The 19,645-nt window shown below is 37.9% G+C and overlaps 1 protein-coding gene across 5 annotated transcripts in view; it reads left to right on the top strand.

The window, feature by feature from the left end:
* Positions 1–19,645, top strand: part of LOC124172022 (zinc finger protein 112-like) — a 63,604-nt gene that overhangs the window by 40,764 nt on the left and 3,195 nt on the right. For 3 of the 5 annotated variants that reach the window (XM_046551421.1, XM_046551420.1, XM_046551419.1), the window contains 3 exons: positions 917–1,048; positions 5,772–5,903; positions 17,239–17,311. In XM_046551421.1, the coding sequence (XP_046407377.1) occupies positions 917–1,048; positions 5,772–5,903; positions 17,239–17,311 (337 nt within the window). Of the gene's footprint in view, positions 1–916; positions 1,049–5,771; positions 5,904–17,238; positions 17,312–17,752; positions 17,870–19,645 lie in introns of all 5 variants that reach the window. The other 2 variants (XM_046551422.1, XM_046551423.1) reach the window with 2 other exon arrangements.

Genomic DNA, 19,645 nt, shown 5'->3' with positions numbered 1-19,645 from the left:
GTTTATATTTTTTATGTACCTGACGACTCCTATATCAGTGTAATCTTGTCTTCGGATAATAAAATATACTATAATACTACTATACTACTACTGTTTAACACTTTGAGTGCCGGCAGGTTATTTTAAAGCCCTACTGAAAAATCCAGTCATTTTTACTAAATTCGCATTTTTTTTTTAAACATAAGCATCATAAATAAATTTAAATTGATGTGTATTTCAATAAAAATGGACCATTCTCTTCTTTATGAATGAGATGAATAGCATTTACCGTATATGTCTGAATATAGTCCCCCCTTTTTTTTCCAAAAATGCCAGTGGTAAAAGTAAAGGGGGGGGACTAAATTCAAACGCATTTTTTTTAACTTTTCACGGAACTGGAGCGTTAAGTTATGAAGCGTTGAGGGAAACCTCCCTCTATTTTTCTTTCTTATTTTTCTAACGGCCCATTTTGACGACTTTAATGAAAGTCAGGCCTGCATTGAATGTGTGAATCACTAGAAATTATGATTTTTAATTTAGATTTAGTATAGTAAGATTTTTATTGGAAAATAACAAGTTTTTATGTAATTCAATGATCTTGTAGACTTTTATGTCAAATTATTTGTTGATTAATTTTAGTGGTAGGGTTGAGTCCACAACTTTATGACCCATAAAGTCACAAGGTTTGCCCATTAAGGTTATTCCTCCTACTTAGTAAGGCTTTCATTAGATTAAATGAGAAGCAAGAATTACTTTAGTGGATTAATCTTGTTTGTTGATTAAGTTATTCTACTATCTACAAACAGGCCAGAATCGTTCATCAGGGATTATTTATTTTCTACAGATGCTCTGCAATTCATGTTTTGGTCATGATTACTTTTTCTTCTTGCTCCAATCAATGAAAATCTGTTTAATTTAGTGTTTGTCTTTCCTTTAGAGGGACTCAGGAACATGCCAGTCCTCTTCAATTAAAGAAGAACGGATCAGCAATGATGAAGAAGGATATGATCACATTGATTGCACTGATGGCGCCACAAGTGAACTCATGTCTCAAACCTCTGCTAATCAGGTAGTGTACCATATGAATTATTTATTGTAAACTGAACTTTAATGGCATGTGAACTTTGTCACCGTATTCAGTTAGCAATCAAGATTGCTAACTGAATTCCCAGAGCTCTCCATCGCTCTCTACTGCATGCAAATCTATTCATATTTACAATCTTCTTCTCTTTTAAATAATTACAGTGGAACCTCGTTAAAGCAAGTACGGGCTATAGCAACACCCCCGCTATTATGAGAGATAGCCGATGCACCGTCAATTGACCCTATAATAAGAGTGTTAAAAAATTCGTTTTTACGAGACCATTTCGGTGTTGGCTCTCGCCATAGCGAGGGTTTCACCGCCGGAAGACTTTCATCAAGACTTCTTAACCTCTGTAATTGCTAGCGATCTGTTAGAAATGAAGTTAATGGAGTGCTCAGTCTCAAATTTATGTGGTAAACTGTCGTTCGATAAATATAATGATTGACGAAACAATGCTTTGCATGATTTTTATTCAGTGCGGCGCTTATAAATTGTTTGAATAGTTAGTTGTTATTTGAGTAAGGAAATTTAGTGATGCAAAAAAACATCGCCTTTCGCCTGGATTTATGCTTACGTTTATCGGATAGATGTTTATCTGTCGCCGCACCACTCCTGTTCCTGTATATCTGTTTGCAAGAGGTATATTGGCTATTATTTGCTCCACCCCCGGTAAAGCAACAATTCGCTATAGCGAGTGTTTATTAGTGCACCGTGGGGTGTCGTTATATCAAGGTTGCACTGTAATAACATGGTCTATGAAACAACCTCAGGACCATTCTTAGCCCTTCTTTCACTCTACCTGTACTTCGGGGATACTTTTTATCATGCTCTCTTATCTCATTAAGTCACTGATTGAGTCATCTTCTCCTTAAGAATTTTGAAGACTATTGGAGCTATGTCCCAAACTTTGAAGACCTCTCTTTTCTCCGACTCTTCCTATCATGTCCTCATTACTTACTCATTCGATCGAATTGAATTTCAACATTCTTTAGTAGCACTTATTTTCAATGCTTTCACTCTTGACTTCTCTTCAGCAGTTATTTCTTGTTTCATTCATCTGTGGTAACTTGGCTTCCCGTTACTTAGCTAATTAGTCTGACTTATAAGTTATGATGTACGGAAATTCTCCTATGTACCTTATGAGGTAATTAGTTGTATAAGATTCAGTTTTTTAGGCAAACTAATGAGGCTCTAGAGAAATATGGGTCATTTAACTTGTGTGTAGTTCCTGAATGTAACTGTACCTCCATAGACTAACTGTACCTCCTAAGATTACTTATTCTTAGTGCAGACAAGGGCGTACCCAGCGAGGGACAGGAGAGGGGGGGTCAGCTGCCCCCCTAGAAGCAAAATCACAAAAGTCTTTAAAGCAAAATCAGTACTGGATTGAAACGAAAGCATTCAAAAAATTTTCTTTAAGCTCACGAAAGATATGTATTAGTGTAAGATATTTAACTAAAATATAACTACTTTTTCAAGGAAATAAGCTCAAACTATGTCACAACTTGGTTTGCCCCCCTAGACCATGGCTTGCTCTCCCCTAATTATGATCCTGGGTACGCCCTTCAGTGCATACGTAGTAAAATGAACCTTCAATTTTCCCGTTGAACTTGTACTACTTCTGTGTGTGAAGAGTTCATCTGCAGATTTAGTTGAAAAATGTCCTATTTTGACATGTGCCAAACAAAAATCAAATAACTATCTTTTTCTCAACCCTTTCCTGCCGGTGCCTACAGTTGGAAAACATTTTCCATGCTATGAGTAGCATGAGAATATTTTAAACCTCTCTGTACGGAGTTCTTTTTTGGGTTGGAGTTACCCTGGTATTTTCGTCCTCCAGATTTGAGACACAGTTCAATGGGGCGTACTTCCCTCACCCCAGCCACTGAACTACAAACTCTAACCTTATCATGGCACGAATCCACTGTCAACTTATTGCCTCACCAGTGTTTTCTTTTTCAAAGAAACATTGTACAGTACACTCCCGATTATCGGGGTTATCGATGGGGAAAGGCAGCACGAATAATCAGAAAACACAGAAAACCCAGACTTTATCTTAAATGTCTTGTAATGTTCTTAATTTACGTCAAACAAACTATATTATTATTAATGCAGTTATTCTGTTAATTTAGAGTGCTTCCCAGACTCATTGAGTCCCGGAGTTGAGAGTTTTTCTTCGCCAGTCCGGAATCTTTTTAATGGCGATAACAAAGTTTTAGTTGTATTATTATGGCTCCATATAAGAACTGGTTACGAAAACCACCCATAGGCGGCTGTGTGATCACGGATACAGAAAAGTGGTTTGCATGAATGCTTCAAAACCAATTATCAACGTCGGAAAATACACAATCTGGCACCACGCCATGTTGTCGCATCTAGCACAAGTTGCCTGGCTTGCAACTTCTGCAGGACGTGTATCTGTGATCATGGAGCGCAATTGCGTACTGCGAGGCATGGAAAACAGGAGCACGGAGTGAATGCAGCTAGCAAGTGATCGCTTCCATTTTACATAGGGTATTCTTATGGAAATAATAAGCCCCGTGTATCCTAGCAATAATGCAGTAATTCCGATGATTTTGTGTCTGATTTTATTATTTTTATAAAGATGGCAGAAAAAATTGAGTGAGAGTGATAATCATGCACCGATAATTTGCAACACGCGGCTGGATAATGGCGAGTCGGCTGTAATTGATTTTTAGTAATTGACTCTTCTAAAAGAATTACTAACCTTTTTTTTAAGCATTGTGAAATTTTGAATGGATTTGTAGTGTTAATAAAACAAATTTAGTAATTAAAAAGTCATAAGGCTATTAGTCCATGAGTCCACTATTTTTAACACTAAAATTTCATTTTAAATTGCTGACATGCGGAACAAAACAAAGAATTTATTTCTAAGTTCCAAAAAAATAATAGTGTCTGACAAAATAAATCATTGCAAAAAATATTGATAATGTAACCAATGCATTACGGATTTCTGTGGTCAGGATGATCATAAATGAGTGGGAGGGTCGGGGTTTATTGCCCGGGGAGTGGCTAAGCTGGTTCTAAAGGCCGTATCACACTAGCGACTGCGGCCGGCGCTGCGGCTGCGACCGCAACTGCGACTGGCCCGTCGACCAATCAGAGCGAGGCAGTCGCAGCCAATCAGAGAGCTCCATTTCAATCTCGCGCGCTTGCGGCAGACGTGTTTGTTTGTTTTGGTTACCGTAGCGAGGGAAGTTCAAGAAGGTTATAAGATAACGCTGAGATAATTTCGGATTTTTAAAGTGAAGATGGAAGCCCAGTATATTGGATATTGCACCCGAGTACATAGGTGAATGAAAATGAAGTACGTTTTAACATATATTAGGAACATTTTCAACAATTGCTGCTCTCTATCTATTCTTTGGGCATTCGTAAACAAACATGCCACAAGCAGAAACGTTCATACGTGCGCATGCGCGATCGTGGCGTCGGCCGCAATGTGTGATGGGGTGCAGTCGCAGCCGCAGCCGAAATCGCGGTCGCAGCGGCGGTCGCAGTCGCTAGTGTGATACGGTCTTAAGGCCGGGCTGGAATGCATCCAACAATTGCTACCTCAGCGGTCACTTCCCTCGTGTCGGCCAGAGCCGAAGTCCGCTCATTTGCATTGAAAAATCCGCTCTAGCTATACCCAACATCGGGTGTTATGGGTTTGAAAATTCCCGTTGGCTCCACCTTATGTCTGGCACAAAAGGGTTAATTGATGGAGCACTATGTAGTTCTGCTACAATGTGAATATAATAAATTATGGCATTTTTTTCTTTTAATTTGATATCAATCAATGTGTTTCAATTGCTAGGCTATTCTTATGTATGGTGCCCAGGGCACAATGAACTTATGGAAGAGTACCACCTCTTCATTATTTACTCAGGATGTCCTTCCATTACAATTTGCCTCTGGTGGTTATTTTTAATTGCCAAAATCGATGTTAATTAACTTAAGTGTAATCCGAAATACACAAAATTTATCCCCAGCATTTAACATATTTATTTTCTGTAAATCTGCTCATGGGCACTGAAATCTTATGCTTAGTGCTCTCCACTCATACTCTTTCAACAAATAAGATGGTATCTTGAGGTTGACATCTCCAGAAACTAATGCTCCGAGGATCACTGCCTCCATTTGGACTGATTTTGTCATGGGCTGGTGCAAGATGCTTTAGGAATGTTGCCATGATAGCCCAGTGGTAGGCTTGAAACCCAAATTTTAAACATTTAAAAATTTAAACAACAAACAAACCCAAATTTTAAACAAACAAAATTTTGCAACATCTTACTTGAGGCAGCTTGGGTATAGTACAGTGGCGCCGACTGCATGGAACCCTAGGGGGCCCAAGCCCCCTCAAAATTTCGCTATGGGCGTGAGGGAAAAATGTGTCAGGCTTGTCAATTTTCCCCAGTGTTCAGATATCGAGATTCGAGTGATCAGGGATCTAATGTTGACAATACGACTCTTCTAAAATGCTCCAAAAACTTAAAATTCACTACTTATAAAATTTTGCGGGGCCAGATCCCCAATTTAGGCCCACCCAACATTTTTCATAAGTCGGAATCCCTGGTATAGGATGTAGATTTAGATGAAGGATGTAGGGAAAAAACAAACTTTTTTTTCTGTGGCAAATTCAATGACAGATCTCCATGTTTTTTTACCCTTTCATTAATAATACTGATTGTGGGTTCCTTTACAGACTCAGGCCTCCACTGCTTCCCAAGATGAAGAAGTGGGTGCTGATGGCACAGGATCCATCATATCAGACCACAACTGCATGCTGGTGGTGCCCAAAAAGGAACCATCTCCTGAGGAGAAAGATGATGCTGAGGTTTGCCTGAAATTCTTGTTCTCTGATTATATTATTGAATGTAGGTGATATAACACCTAGTGAAAATTTTGACATTCAAGTTTCATTAATGGTAGACTTTGTACCTTTTACTAGGGTTCTCAAGTCACCCAATAGGGTAGTTTCCTTCGTCAAAGAAAAAGAAAGGCATTGATTGCGATTCGTTACCCACCATTAGTGCATTCGAAATCAACAAATTATTGGGTTTTAGAAATCCCAGTTTAGGCGAATGTGAATGGTCAATTTTTAACCTCATTTGAACAAGGCCAGATTGGTGCACATGCGATGCCACTCTACGTGACTTCACAGGGACCTAGTTTCTATACGAGTAGATAGCAGTTTTACATCGTCTGAGATTCCCAATGCATGCACGAGGCACAGAGCTCAGTGAAACATCTTAATAATCACCCATTAAAATTGCCTAAGGTCAGAAAGTTTCCTTCGTTTGATATGGTATTAATAATCCATATTTAAGCCAAGCGCTACCTGCTAGCAGCTGACATAGCAGCGCTCATAGCCTCGCACCAAGGTGGCCTCACACGGCAGCAGCCGGAACCAGAATGATGTCACAAGGGCTTTTCCCAGCATTCATACTTTGCCGTCATATTTTCTCTTGCTTGAAAATTTTCACTTTTCATTTGATCGCGAAAAATAGATATCTTCATTCAAAAATCTAAGAGCGAGAAATACGTTCTTCAGGAGTAACAATCTTGTGATTTAGGCAACAAAAAAATAAACCCATGCCTCGCTTTGCACAAGGGATGCGTTCCTTGGGGTCTTTACACTATACCAATTTGCGTTTCGTGATTGCGTTTTAGCATGGGGAAGATAGGGGTGTGCTCCCAATAGCATAGGTTTTGGATACTGAACTTCCTATTATCCATATATATTCCTATTTATAGCCTTAGAAGACATTACAGTAGACTCTCGTTAATACGAACACCGTTATTACGAAGTTCTCGTTATTACGAAGCAAGTCGTGGGTCCCGATGAAAAGCCATATCCAAACTATAGTAAAAGAAACGTTAATGCGAAATTTTCGTTTTTATGAAATTACAGACCTCAGTCCCGGCGGCTATAAAATGAACTTTATTACGAAGTTCCACGCATAAGCAACAGAATTTAATTTGGATATTCACTACGCTAAGTTATAATAATCGCGCCGCGTTTAAGTTCTCGTTTACTGTGCCCAAGAGCGTCAATTATGGTTCTTTCTTCAGTGTACACCCAACATCATAATAAGTTTCATTCCTGCTGAGCCATGGTGACCCACTCGTAACCACTCGTAAATTGGACGAACTGTTAGTCCTCTGCCTACGCACATTCGATTTACAAATTTTCAGAGATATGAGCGTTCAAAATTTTTCAATTTTCGAATTTGGCGCCTTTCGATTTGGCCGATGCTCTGCGGTTTGGCATGGCGTTGTGGAACTCTCAATTTGGGCACAATCTGAACAAAGTATCCGGCGTGAATTTGGGAACTGTTAAGCGTTTTGCCCGTTCTTCCTTACTGAGAGGAGTGATTTTTCTCAGCTCCGGCTGCATCGTACGCCCAGCTAGATCTGTTCGTAATATCGTGAGGTGGAGCACATTGTGGTGCAGTGTTGCATTTTGTAGGAAAACTGTACCTCTCAGTGCGATTTCATACAGTCCGGCCGGCGAGAGTCACCCGATGACGGCACAACAGGAGGGGCGGACAACCCTACGCCAGCATGGTTTACAGCCAATCGCTGTCCTCAAAACACACCCTCGCCTTGTCTCTCAAGGTTGTCAACTGCATAAGGCCAACAAAATAAGGCTGATCCACAAAAAATCCTTTCTTTGAATCACCAAAACAAGTGAGTCTTCCTCTGGATCCTTCACGCGGCGGCCCTTCCGCATCCTTTCTTCGCTGAACCCTTTGTAGGCGTTTCCCTTTCTTAGCTGGCAACCTTGCATCCTACCCCAACCTAGACAATTCTGTGTGTCATAGGACAACTCTCGGCGGCCGTACTGTAGGTTTATCAACTTAGGAACGCATCCAGTTCGTATATCGGACTTACTTTATCAACCCTCGATTGTGTCATGCTGCATTCTTCTGTGGAGAAACTGGAACGAATTTTCCTGTTTAAACATATTTCTGCGTAATTTAATATTATTTATCAAAACTGTTTTTTTCTGATGATACCTAAAAGAAACGTTGATACGAACTTCGTTATTATGAACTTTCGGTTTTTCGGTCCCACGAACTAATAACGAGAGTCTCCTGTATTTAAATAATGGTTTAGACTTAAAAATATTGTTAAAGAGAGTATGTACGCATGGAAAGACTTTTTTCTCACTAAAATAAATTTGTACGTGCTTTAGAAATTCCAACCTCTCAGGCAGGTAGCCTAACATCCAGGAAAAATGCATGCTATATCAGGGTTTTGTAATGTATTGCCGGCAGTAGACAAATTTTCAAACCAGTATAAAAACAATTCTTGTGTCACCCAGACCCTTTTGTTGCTCATCCAAATTACAGACAAATGCTACTTAGAATAGCAATTCATTGCTCAAGGAATGCATGCTTATGAATGAATAATCATAACTGGCTTTAATTTGAAGTCCCCCGGGGCATTAGTACCATAAGAAGCAAATTGAAATGGTCTTTAAATGCCGTGAAACCTAACTCAGGTTTTCTTACCAGAAAATGAATAAACGAGGTTGCATTCTCTTCCAAAACAATTCCATGTTGTCAACGTTAAACAGTAGTTGAAGGGGAAAGGAGCCAGTCTCAATCACTGATTGGAGTTCATCAGAAAATGTTGCATCACATATGCTATCAGCGCTTGCAGATTCACCTGATATCGTAGCACTAAAACAGCAGCTCGAAGTTTAAAATTCTGGAACCTACCAGAACTTCCACTAACACAGCTTTTGCATGAATAACTGCCTGTGATAGAGGAACATCATTCAACCGTTTATTATAAATCCAGGTAATTAGAAGTCTTTCTGTTTATTTCAGCAATGAATTTTGCGTATGTGTTGACCGCCGGGCTGAAGTTGGTGCGGCTGATGTAACTGGCCAGGGTTCCCACTCAACCGTGAAAACCTTAAAACCGTTAATAAGCCGTGAATTACGTCTACCGTGAAAAAACCTGGAGAAAACCTTAAAAATCTCTCAAACTCGATTGTATAACTATAATTGACAGACCAAGACTGTCCACGCATTTAACTCCACACGTATATTCGAAGCAAAATTATTGGTCCGTGTACCATGACGACACATTAACCCTGCAACCGTACACCTCCATTTCTGTTACACTAACCGTACACTGGGGTACTGAGTGCCCCTAAAAGTTAAAAAACGTATAAAATACAAAAACTTATTTTTATTCTAAAAAACATTGAAAACGCGTTATTTTGGCCTTAAATTATTGCAAAAACATAAATTTAATTACTTGTTTTAATATTTTATTAAATATAATTGTAGAATTAAGAAACCTTACATTTTCTATCAAAGTCTTTTAAAGGTGCAGTTTTTTTAGTTCGTTCAACTCTTTCAGCAGGCTTTGTTGCCCAACGGTACTTATTTTTACCCCTGAGGACACTTTTTTAGCTGAATAACATTTTCGGGGACTGTTTTTTCAACTGCATTTTGTTTCTGATTCTTCATATGCATCTTCCAGGTGTTTTGGTTCACCTTGCAAGTCTTGTGCGTTTTCATTTCGTCTAAGTCATTTTCTTGCGTGTGTTGTTTGTCCTTCTTCCCCTTCAAAATCACTTCCACCAAGAACAAACTCATTTTCAGATGCGTCGGGTGAATAAAAGTCTGACATAACATCATCTTCCAAAATGTCTTGTTCATTTTCACTTTCTGACTTATCTTCAAAATTCTCAGGCTCAGAGGAACGAGCTAACTAACTTAAAATGTCCTCCTCAGTTCGTAGTCTATCCATGACTAATACAGTGTAAAAATACTCTGGTAAAATTCCAAAAAATCTATGAAAACAAAATATACACACTTGAATGAAAACTCACAGTAACCGTACACTGGGGTACTCAGTGCCCCAAAAACGTTCCACAAAAAAATGCGATGTGCCATGGTCACAGCAAGCAAAGTAACTGACAGGTCGTAATGGTCAAGTAAAAATCACGGAAGCCGGCTGCAGCCAGTGTTGCCAAATAAAATTTATGGCAAAGTTAAAATTCCAAGGGGCACTGAGTGCCCCGGTGTACGGTTCCAGGGTTAATATTGAGCCTGTGAGTGGAAGACCGGTAAACTAAATGTTCATTTACTCTGGCGAAAAATCAAATCTTCTCTTCCGTACCACCCTGCTCCTTCCATTTTCCCACTCGCAACCTCTAGTCGGCCCTGAATTTTGATATCAATAGGTGATGTCATGAGAGAGAGTACTTTCATTGCTGCGTTTGCATTCTCGACGTCTGTCGTGTTTGATAAATCTTTAGTTAACTCGCGGCCGGTGATTGTTACGTCATCAATATTTTTGCCTAAAATGGCTTATCAACAGACCGTGAATTTGACGACATTAAGACCATGAAAACCTGGAAAAAACCATGAATTTTATAATATAGTTGGAGTGGGAACCCTGTTGACGTTTTAACCTCGTCTTAATTCAGAATAATAGCGTGGAATGTTGGCGTTGTGAGCTTAAACTTACGTGCATTATTGCTTGACAGTCTTTATTTTCAAAGCAAGTGATCACTTTCAATATCTCTTTTTGGTTAATGGCTTTCTTGATTTCTTCTTTACTTTTGTATCCCATTCCTATATTTTTTGCCATTGTTCACTTGATTTTTACTCCGTATGGCTCTATCAAAATCACCTTCTACTGCTGAACAACTGCCGCCCTGTATTCCTGAGATGAAGAGGGCCTACTGCTGCTCGGTAGGAATGAAGCCATTGTCCCATTGTGTTTTGACTGTCTCTCAGACCCTTTTAGGCATTGGTGCTATCCATATGCAACTGGGTCTCGGCTCCCTGATGACCTTGAATGCTGGATGGTTGGACCCTTTATGCGGTAGTCAATTCGCCTTACAACCTATGACAGCAAAAATGACATCTCAAACCATATTGCTTAAAAAAACTCAATTTCACTAGCTCCAAACTTAATTAATGATCTAAATTAACTGATGTTATTCAGTAAAGGGGATGAGAATAAATAACTTTGGTATGTTAGCTGTCTGGACACATGACAAGTAATGTCTTTGCCCAATGGATTTCGACGAATATATAAACAAAGAATAAAATATGAGGCTAGTAAAACTATTGATATGCTCTAAATGAGTATAATTACATGAGTTCTTCGTGCAAGTTCACATTTTGTCTAGAGATGATTAAAGGTTATTTGATTAGTCGAAGCAGCATAGGAATATTTTCCCGAGGCACAAATTTGCGCTTTATCCAAATTGTGCTAATCGAAATTGCGTCAAACGAGGCATGGGCATTATAGGAAACCACCCTATTGTCCGCGGCACGGTGAGGAGTGCAATGCAATCCAATTTTATCGAATATTTTACATTGAAATACAGTACACTCCCGATTATCAGGGCAGATGACGGGGAGATACAGCAGGAATAGTCGGAAAACACGGACAATCCAAACTTCCATTTAATTGTTTTGTGATGGTCATAATTTACGTAAAACAAACAATTTATTATTATTTATGCAGTTATTCTGTAATTTAAGAGTGCTTCCTGGACTGATTGAGAGCTTTCTTTGCCAGTTCGCGATCTTTTTAGCGGCGATAATATGGTTGTTCTTGTATTATGAAGGATCCATGTAAGGCCTGGTTTCATTAACCACACTTTCGTGGCTGTGTGATCACTGGTGATCAAAATGGTTTCCGTTGTACCTTTGTTTCTTTCAGAATCTGAATTGGTCTTCATTCAGGAACTCCTCTGCTTCCTGATCTATTTTCCAGTTGATAATTCCAGTTAATATTTTTGATTGTTTCATGGATTTAAGAGACAATAAGGTAGCCTCCAAATTTTTAATTACTTCAGTGTGAAAGATACAGGTATAGATTCAAGGTTATTACTTTCCAGTTTTAGTTTGTATCTTTCATTGTGTCCTAAAATTAGGAGATCAGATATTCTTAACCTAATTTTGTTGAAAGTGTTCTATTTTGACCCTTTAAAAAAAATCGGACAGCGTTAATGTATCATGTTAGATAAAAATTTGCGTGCATATGGACAGTGTTGCTGAAATATTTTTTGAGGCATTAGTGTCATGTATGGGTCCACTTTCAATAAGGAATGCAGGGCATTCAGCGACCAGGAAAATGGGGAATTGTGTGTGAATTCGTAGTCCTGGAATTATGCATGAATTATTCATGAATTTTTGACCAGGAATTTCAAAAACTTCTATTTCAAATTCATTTCACATGAAATTTTTGTCAGTTCAGCGCCTATTATATTTGCCTAAAATGTGTTTGTGGTAATTTTAAGTGTCTTAGGAGAATTTTTACTGCCACAACGAAATGTGGAATGTCAGAGAAGACAACAGAATCAAAATATCTAGCACTTGACTTGAGCAAGATTCAAAAACACAAAGAATTGAATGCCAGGTAATGTCAACATCAACTTATCAGGCCGAAGCAGTGTCTTTGCTTGCATTGAAGAAATTGAAATTTTAAATACAATATACACCATTCTATTCCTTGTCTATGTAAATAAAAAGATTTAATATTATTTAACACTTTCAAGACAGCGGAGTTCTTGCCTTAGCATGACGGCTGTTTTGAGCCCCGAGGGATTCTTCCGTCCCCTCCGTATGGAGCATTTTTGCAGGAAATTCGTTAAGAAGGGTCTCGCGGATAATCACACACTTTCAGCTCTAACCTTTTTTGACCCTTCCTAGTGGGGACTCTGCATTATCTCAGACTCCGAGGGCAGTTGGGCTCCCTCCTTTTGTGGTTTATAATCCTACAAGCAGGTTTGGCTTGTGGTCAATCATGCTTTGTTTATATGTATTAGCTCTATGGATAATTGTTGCTTGAATGTAAATTCTAATACGAAATGAAAAGGAGACTTTGTTGATTTCGGCTAATATATTTTGTCTGTAAGACATGTTTTGAACCATAGAGGTCATTATCAAGTCTTAATAATCTAATCTAATATATGTAATAATAATCTAATATATGTCATAATAATCTAAAATATGTAGAGAGAATCAAGAGACTTGATTCTGTCTACATATTTTATTGATATAGAATTCATTGAAATTTAGATTTAAGAACATCCTACCTCATAAAATTACCATTTTGGATGAATTTGTATAATTGAAAATTTTTCTATTGAACGATTCAATTGAATATTTTTAATAGGGCTTTTTCTTTCTCTGTCGCACCAGCGGCATTAACCCATTAAATCCCAAGCATGTTAATAACTTAAAATTTCCAAATATTTTGATGAAATAGCAATAAAACAGACTCAAATAAGGCAAATTATCGATTTTTATATTTTTATTGTTTTTAGTTTGCGGTTGGTGAAACGTTGCGTATACGCAACGTTGGGAGTTCCCCGGGTCAAATGAGCCGTTTTGCTTTTTTTGGAACTCTTTTATTTTTGCAAATAATTCGCTTTTATTGTAACCCAAATATATAGTTAACCCAAAATATTGATTAAACTTGGCATTGTTCATGAAATTAAGAGGACCAATCAGTATGTGAATGAATATTGCACATTTGGTAATCACTAAATATCTGGCTGCTAACTCGGCATCTTCGTCGTGAATTTTTCCGTCACGAACAATATTGTGGCCAACTTTGTCTTTCCTTACTGTATTTCGCAAACTATTTATTCCGTTATGTACTATATTACGGTAAGTTTAGTGACTAAAAGTGTAGTTGCTCAAATCGAAACTTGAAGCTTGTACGTGGTAGAAGGTCCATATTATCAATAACAGACACTTTGTGACTTCCACAAAGTATTTATAAAAATTTATGCTATTTGACCGGTTTCAGCTATTACACCATTGTAAGTACAGAAAATATAAAGAAGCCGGTCAAGTAATAGGAATTTTTATATCGCGGAAATAAAGTGTCTGCTATTGATAATGAGTAATTGCTCCTTCACTTTCGCCAAAATATGGCATCATCCTCTCGTCAAAAGATAATTTATGAGAAATTGCGTCAAACCGTAGAAATATTTGGTTGAGCTAGCAAAGTATGGACGTATCTTAGAAAACTTATCCCCCTGGTCCAAACTTCTGTTACCAGTCAGGCGCAAGGACATTTTAGGTTCAACAAAACGCTTCTGAGACATCGTTTGACGCTCATTGGGAACGCGTCCTTACTCCAGTAATATTTTTTGCTAAGGTGTAATAACCAATAAACATCAGAACGGAAGAAATACCACGCTATTGGAATATTTTCTGAGAATTTCACGCACTATGATCACTGGCAATAGTGAACAACTTAGGCTGCAAATGTGAGTTCAGGTTATTTGGAGGGAACGATTGTTCAACAGACAACCACAGATTTAGTAAAAGCAGATGGAAAGGAACATCTCCCCTTCTATATACCGTAATACCCAGAAGGCCCTTTACCTAAGTAAATATACCAAGAAATATTTTTCTTGGAATCCCTGTGCATTCATAGTCACTCATAGTTCTCAAAAAATTTCTTTCGAAATGACCTGCACCCTCATTTGGAGCCTTACCAGCTCATTATCGTCAGCGGCCAGTGGGCATGGATTTCTCAGAAAATACTGCGATAATGTGATCCCTCTTATCTCTCCATTCATTTTGCTCACTCGCCAGCCCCCGCTGTGCACGGAGACCCATTGGTGCCGGGATATCCCCGCCCAGCCTACCTATGCTTTTTACCCTCCCACTACCTTCCCTTTGGATCCTAGTCAACAACACCACGTAAATACGAATTTACGAATTTGCTAACCCCCACATACTCACTTGCTTTTTGCATACTTGTCAACTGTGGTAAGCAGATCATTCTTACCTTAGGATGCCAGTATACCTTGAAATTGCACACGCCTACAGAAATCATTATATTTTCTGGACAACTCTATAGCAAAGTTTTTATGCATCCTTTGCTTAGGTCACACTAAATTTCCACAATAGCACAAGTGAACGCTGATTTAATCTTGCTCGATAAGTGAAGTTAAAAATATCAAACAGTCACAACTCTGTGAAAACTCACCACCTGCCAAACATCCTAGTAAATACCCTTCAAAACTTATATAGATGTATATTTAGGAATAAAATACTGTACAATTGTCTTAAACTAAAGTTTCACCATAAAAAGGTAACATATTCTTGATAAGCCTTTCATTTTTCAGTCCAAAAAGAAACGCTCTATACGACTACCGCTGCGGCGCGCCGTTTCCCTAGATTACCGGGGTCCTCCCAACGTTGCGTGAACGCAACACTTGCTTTATCGTTAAATAATTTGAAAACCACTTAGTCAAATTCACCCAATCTGTTGCAATGGCCTAGAATACAAATGCATCATTGTATTTGCAGAGAGATATAATCATGGAGTGCCTCAGATTTAACATAATATGTAAACTTAGAAGATAACCTAAAATAACGACTTACATATGAATGAAAAGGCCATTGTAAAAACAAAAGTTATTAAATTTATTCCGTGAAAAATTTCAAAACATTTTAGAAAGCATTGAACTACCTAAGTTAAAAATATTAACTACTAATCAATAACAAATATGGAGAAAAAAAACGCAAAGTTTGCGTTGCGTTCACGCAACGTTGGGAAGAAATGGGATAACCGTGCAGTCAGATTGTATCACTATGAACTACTGTTACATCCGTAACCGTAACCAACGTATGTGCAGGTGATGGTTGAAGACCACTTGAGTTCAGACCTTGTTAAAACTTAGGTTGTGTTAACAATTGATCCATAGTTTATATTTTATTTCAAATAAGTATGGTTTCTTCTCCTTTTTCCTTGAGTCAAAAAAGATGATTATAGTTTTGTCTTAACTTTTACTCGCTCTTTACTTCGTTGACTGTTATGTGTTACTTTTCAAAACATTGCCTTTTTCCAATATTTTGCCATCACTTTTTCTGGCTAGGTAATTCTGTCCTTTGATAGGTTTTCAAGATTTTAGGTTCATATTGCTTCTGTGCATAGTGCTGAATCCTCTGCGGAGAAATGAAAATACTAACTGTAATATTCCTACTGGTATTAATTTTTAATCAATGGTTGGAATATTTTGTTAATGATATCATTTGGTATCATGAAATAAATTGTAAAATGATTATATCAAGGGCTGAGTAATCACAGGTATTGTTGTTATTCCAAATATTGCTTCAATGCAGACGTCAAATATTTCTGAGGCTGCTGCTCTTTCGGAAGAAATGAGAAAATTTTGAGTACTCTCTGTGTGTTAAAGAAAGTTGTACAGTGAGTCCTCGTTTAACGTCACTTACCGTTCCTAAAAAATGTGACGATAAACAAAATGACGTTAATTGAAACATAATATCCCATAAGAAACAACGTAAAAAGTGAATATCGGCTCCTATACCTCACAATTCCTACGCGAAAAAAATGTTAGCATATGATATCTGGGGCATTTTTTACAATGGGAATGACAAGCTATGGCATAAATACGAGTTCCTGTCTTCATCGACGACAATAGCAGCAGTGACGTAAATCCTTCTCCATTTTTGTAAATTCCCGATTTGCTTTTTGGTTTCGCTATTGTGGTCGCCCGGGCGAGCGTCGCCTGGGCATCATCATCGCTGAAACATCGTCTCAGCTACAGGAACCAAAATTATTGTGAACATGGCAAAAAAGTGACGACAAAAACTCCGAGTTCTACACGGAAAAATTCCTTGAAATCACTTTTTAGGTTCCTGAAAACCATTATGTCAAGTAAAACCTTGCGCACCTACCTAAGAATTTATTTTTCAGAAATTTTGCTAAAACCGTAATTGAAATTAACATTAAACACACCGTTTTACACTTCGTTTAGACTGACTGTATTACCGCCAACAAAACGAACAACCTGCAACGCCCGCCGCTTCGCATTTTTTTCTCGCGCGAAATTTAAAAGCCCTGACGTTATCGCGAAGCGAAGGTGCGATAAACGAATGACGGTCTTAAAATTTTCGTGACGTTATCGTGAAATCACGTTAAACGGGGTGACGTAGAACGAGGACTCACTTTTTTTGTAAAAAAGTAGATACAAGGAAACTTCAAATTTTGATGAAATATGGTTTCAAACTTTGATGAAATATGTTTTCAAATTTTGATGAAATATGGTTTGTGGAATCAGTGAGAGTTAATTATCCTCAAAAATAGTGCAAATGTCCGGGTCCGTGTATGATTCCTTCAATGTTACTTACTTTCAGCAAGCTTGTGGTGAGAATGGGGAATCAATTGAGAATTTTGCAATGACCCCAGTGTCTACAATGGCGGCATCAGGTGAGTGCGCTCAAGGTCCATTGAATAACCATACATAGTGGGCTAGTTGCAACTGATTGTGTAGGATGAAGCACCTGCTCATGCAAGGGCGTACCCAGGATTATAACTAGGGGGGCAAGTATAGTTGTGATATTAGTTTATGAGATTATTACCTTTAAAAAGTTTAATTTTAGTTACATATCATTTTCATGGGTTCAATGAAACTTTTTGAATACTTTCTTTTCAATTCAGTAGTAATTTTTCTTAAAGACTTATGCAATTTTTGCTTCTAGGGTGGGGGCTGCTTCCCGCCCCCCCCACCTGCCCCTCGCTGGGTACGCCCTCATGCTGATGGCAGCATTCTTAGAAAATTTAAGCTTGGATTTGGTTCATTTTTAATTAATTGGAAAATTAGAATGAAACTTTGTAACGTGCACTTTCTTATTTATTTTTTTTCATGAGCTTGGCAACTGTGCTTTGATAGTCCCAACTGTAAATTGTGGATGGAGACTCCTAGGAATGGAAAATAATGGGCATATAATATGGAATTGAGAAATAATCTTGGGAAAATAAATCAAGGTGACCGAGAAACGTAACAACTCAAATTCAATACCACATGTGCAGCAGTTTGCTATTATTGTTCCGAATAACAATGATATTGTACTGAGCTTGATTGTATTGAACAATGATATCGTACTATTTTTTGTACTGAGCTCAGGGGGTCTATTCTCTAACTCGAAGCTCCCGATCTGGTAGCTTCGAACTAGCTAACAGAATTAGCTACCAAACGTATTCCGTAAATGGAAGTAGCTAACTCAGACCAAGAATTTCTGGGAGCTTTCTCAGACGGATATGGGGTATGAGAAACATTTCGTGCGAACTCATTTTTACTTTTAGGACCAATGAAATTGCTCGTTTCATTTTGTTGCCTGCGGGAAAATCATAATGTAGTCGTTCTCGGCTGACCTTTTCTTCTAGTGGAAATTAATGTGCTTTGTAAATGACGGAATGCTGAGTGCCTTTAGCTTTCATTATTATAGAAATACGTATAAATAATTATATAAGGCTATGCGGCATTTACATTGATGCAATAGTTTCGATTGATGTAGCAGTTTATGCCACGAATGATAATCATAACCAGTAGGTCATGTAAATATAGTGAAGAGAAAATGTTAGTGAACATCAAACACATAAAACCAATGCAATGACATTGTCGTTCTTATTCCCGAGAACTTTTCACTCATTGCTCCTTATGCTTCTACTCGTTTGATACAAAAATTTTGATGACCAACTGTTCCTGTGGAGAGATTGTTCCTTCTTGCACTGCGAAAGAATATTGCAATTACATGTGTATACGATAAGTATATATTATTTCGGGAATATCTTCAACAAAGTTTATGGGAAGGTGGAGATAATTATGTTTGAAAGTTACGTCATTTCGCTCAGATTGGCCTATGCAATCATTTTTCACAATAAGCTTCAAGCGATATTTACACAAAACTCTACTGTCGTTCCGTTCTCACGACGGCTAAATTAATATTTTAATGGTTTTATGAATCAGTATTACATCCCACCACCAACCTTGCAGTATTGCAAGCGAGGGCGATTCATTGTAACTTGACCATCATTATGATAAACCAACCTACGTAGTTCCTTTTCTCAATATTAAAGTCATATTATATTATTGTTTCTGTGATGACTTCCTCCGTGGACTCCGGGAATATCCATGGCTACACTTTTTCAAATTTCAAAACAAATACACAGCCCTAACTACCGGCACTGAAATTAAATGCATATATAATGCCAAAGACACACAAATGAAAGCAGAAAGAAATCATGAACACATTCATTCATTGGAGGAGCAAGAAATTAATTAATAACTATTATGAAACACGTTACATTGAATTATAACACAATAATATCCATCTCTACATGGTCTGCATCTATGTAACACTTAACTCTCTTCACACAATCACTTAACAACAAAGATCGTAGCAGAAAATGCACGGGAAAGTTAATTATAAATGTATAGACACTTGCAAAAAGAAGAGATCCATCTCTGTGCAGTGGATACATTAGCATTGGTAATGATTTCAACGCATCACTTTGTACCAGCACTACAACACACTATCTCTCGCAGCATCAATAATAATCACTACTGTATCCAAGTTTTGTCTTCTCCCTAGTAATGACTTCATGCAAAATAAGATTTCAGTGAACTAAAATGATTAAAAGCAACATTCTTCTTCTCCAAATAATGAAATCAGCTAGTAAATGCAATCAATAGTTTACTCCAAAACATACATATTTAGTCACGAAATTTATCACTCATTCCAACTACTTTGTTAAGAATAT

The sequence above is a fragment of the Ischnura elegans genome (assembly GCF_921293095.1).
Source record: "Ischnura elegans chromosome 13 unlocalized genomic scaffold, ioIscEleg1.1 SUPER_13_unloc_1, whole genome shotgun sequence".
Taxonomy (NCBI): Eukaryota; Metazoa; Arthropoda; class Insecta; order Odonata; family Coenagrionidae; genus Ischnura; species Ischnura elegans.
Note: the sequence above shows the minus strand (reverse complement) of the source record. Positions and strands in the feature narration are given on the sequence as shown.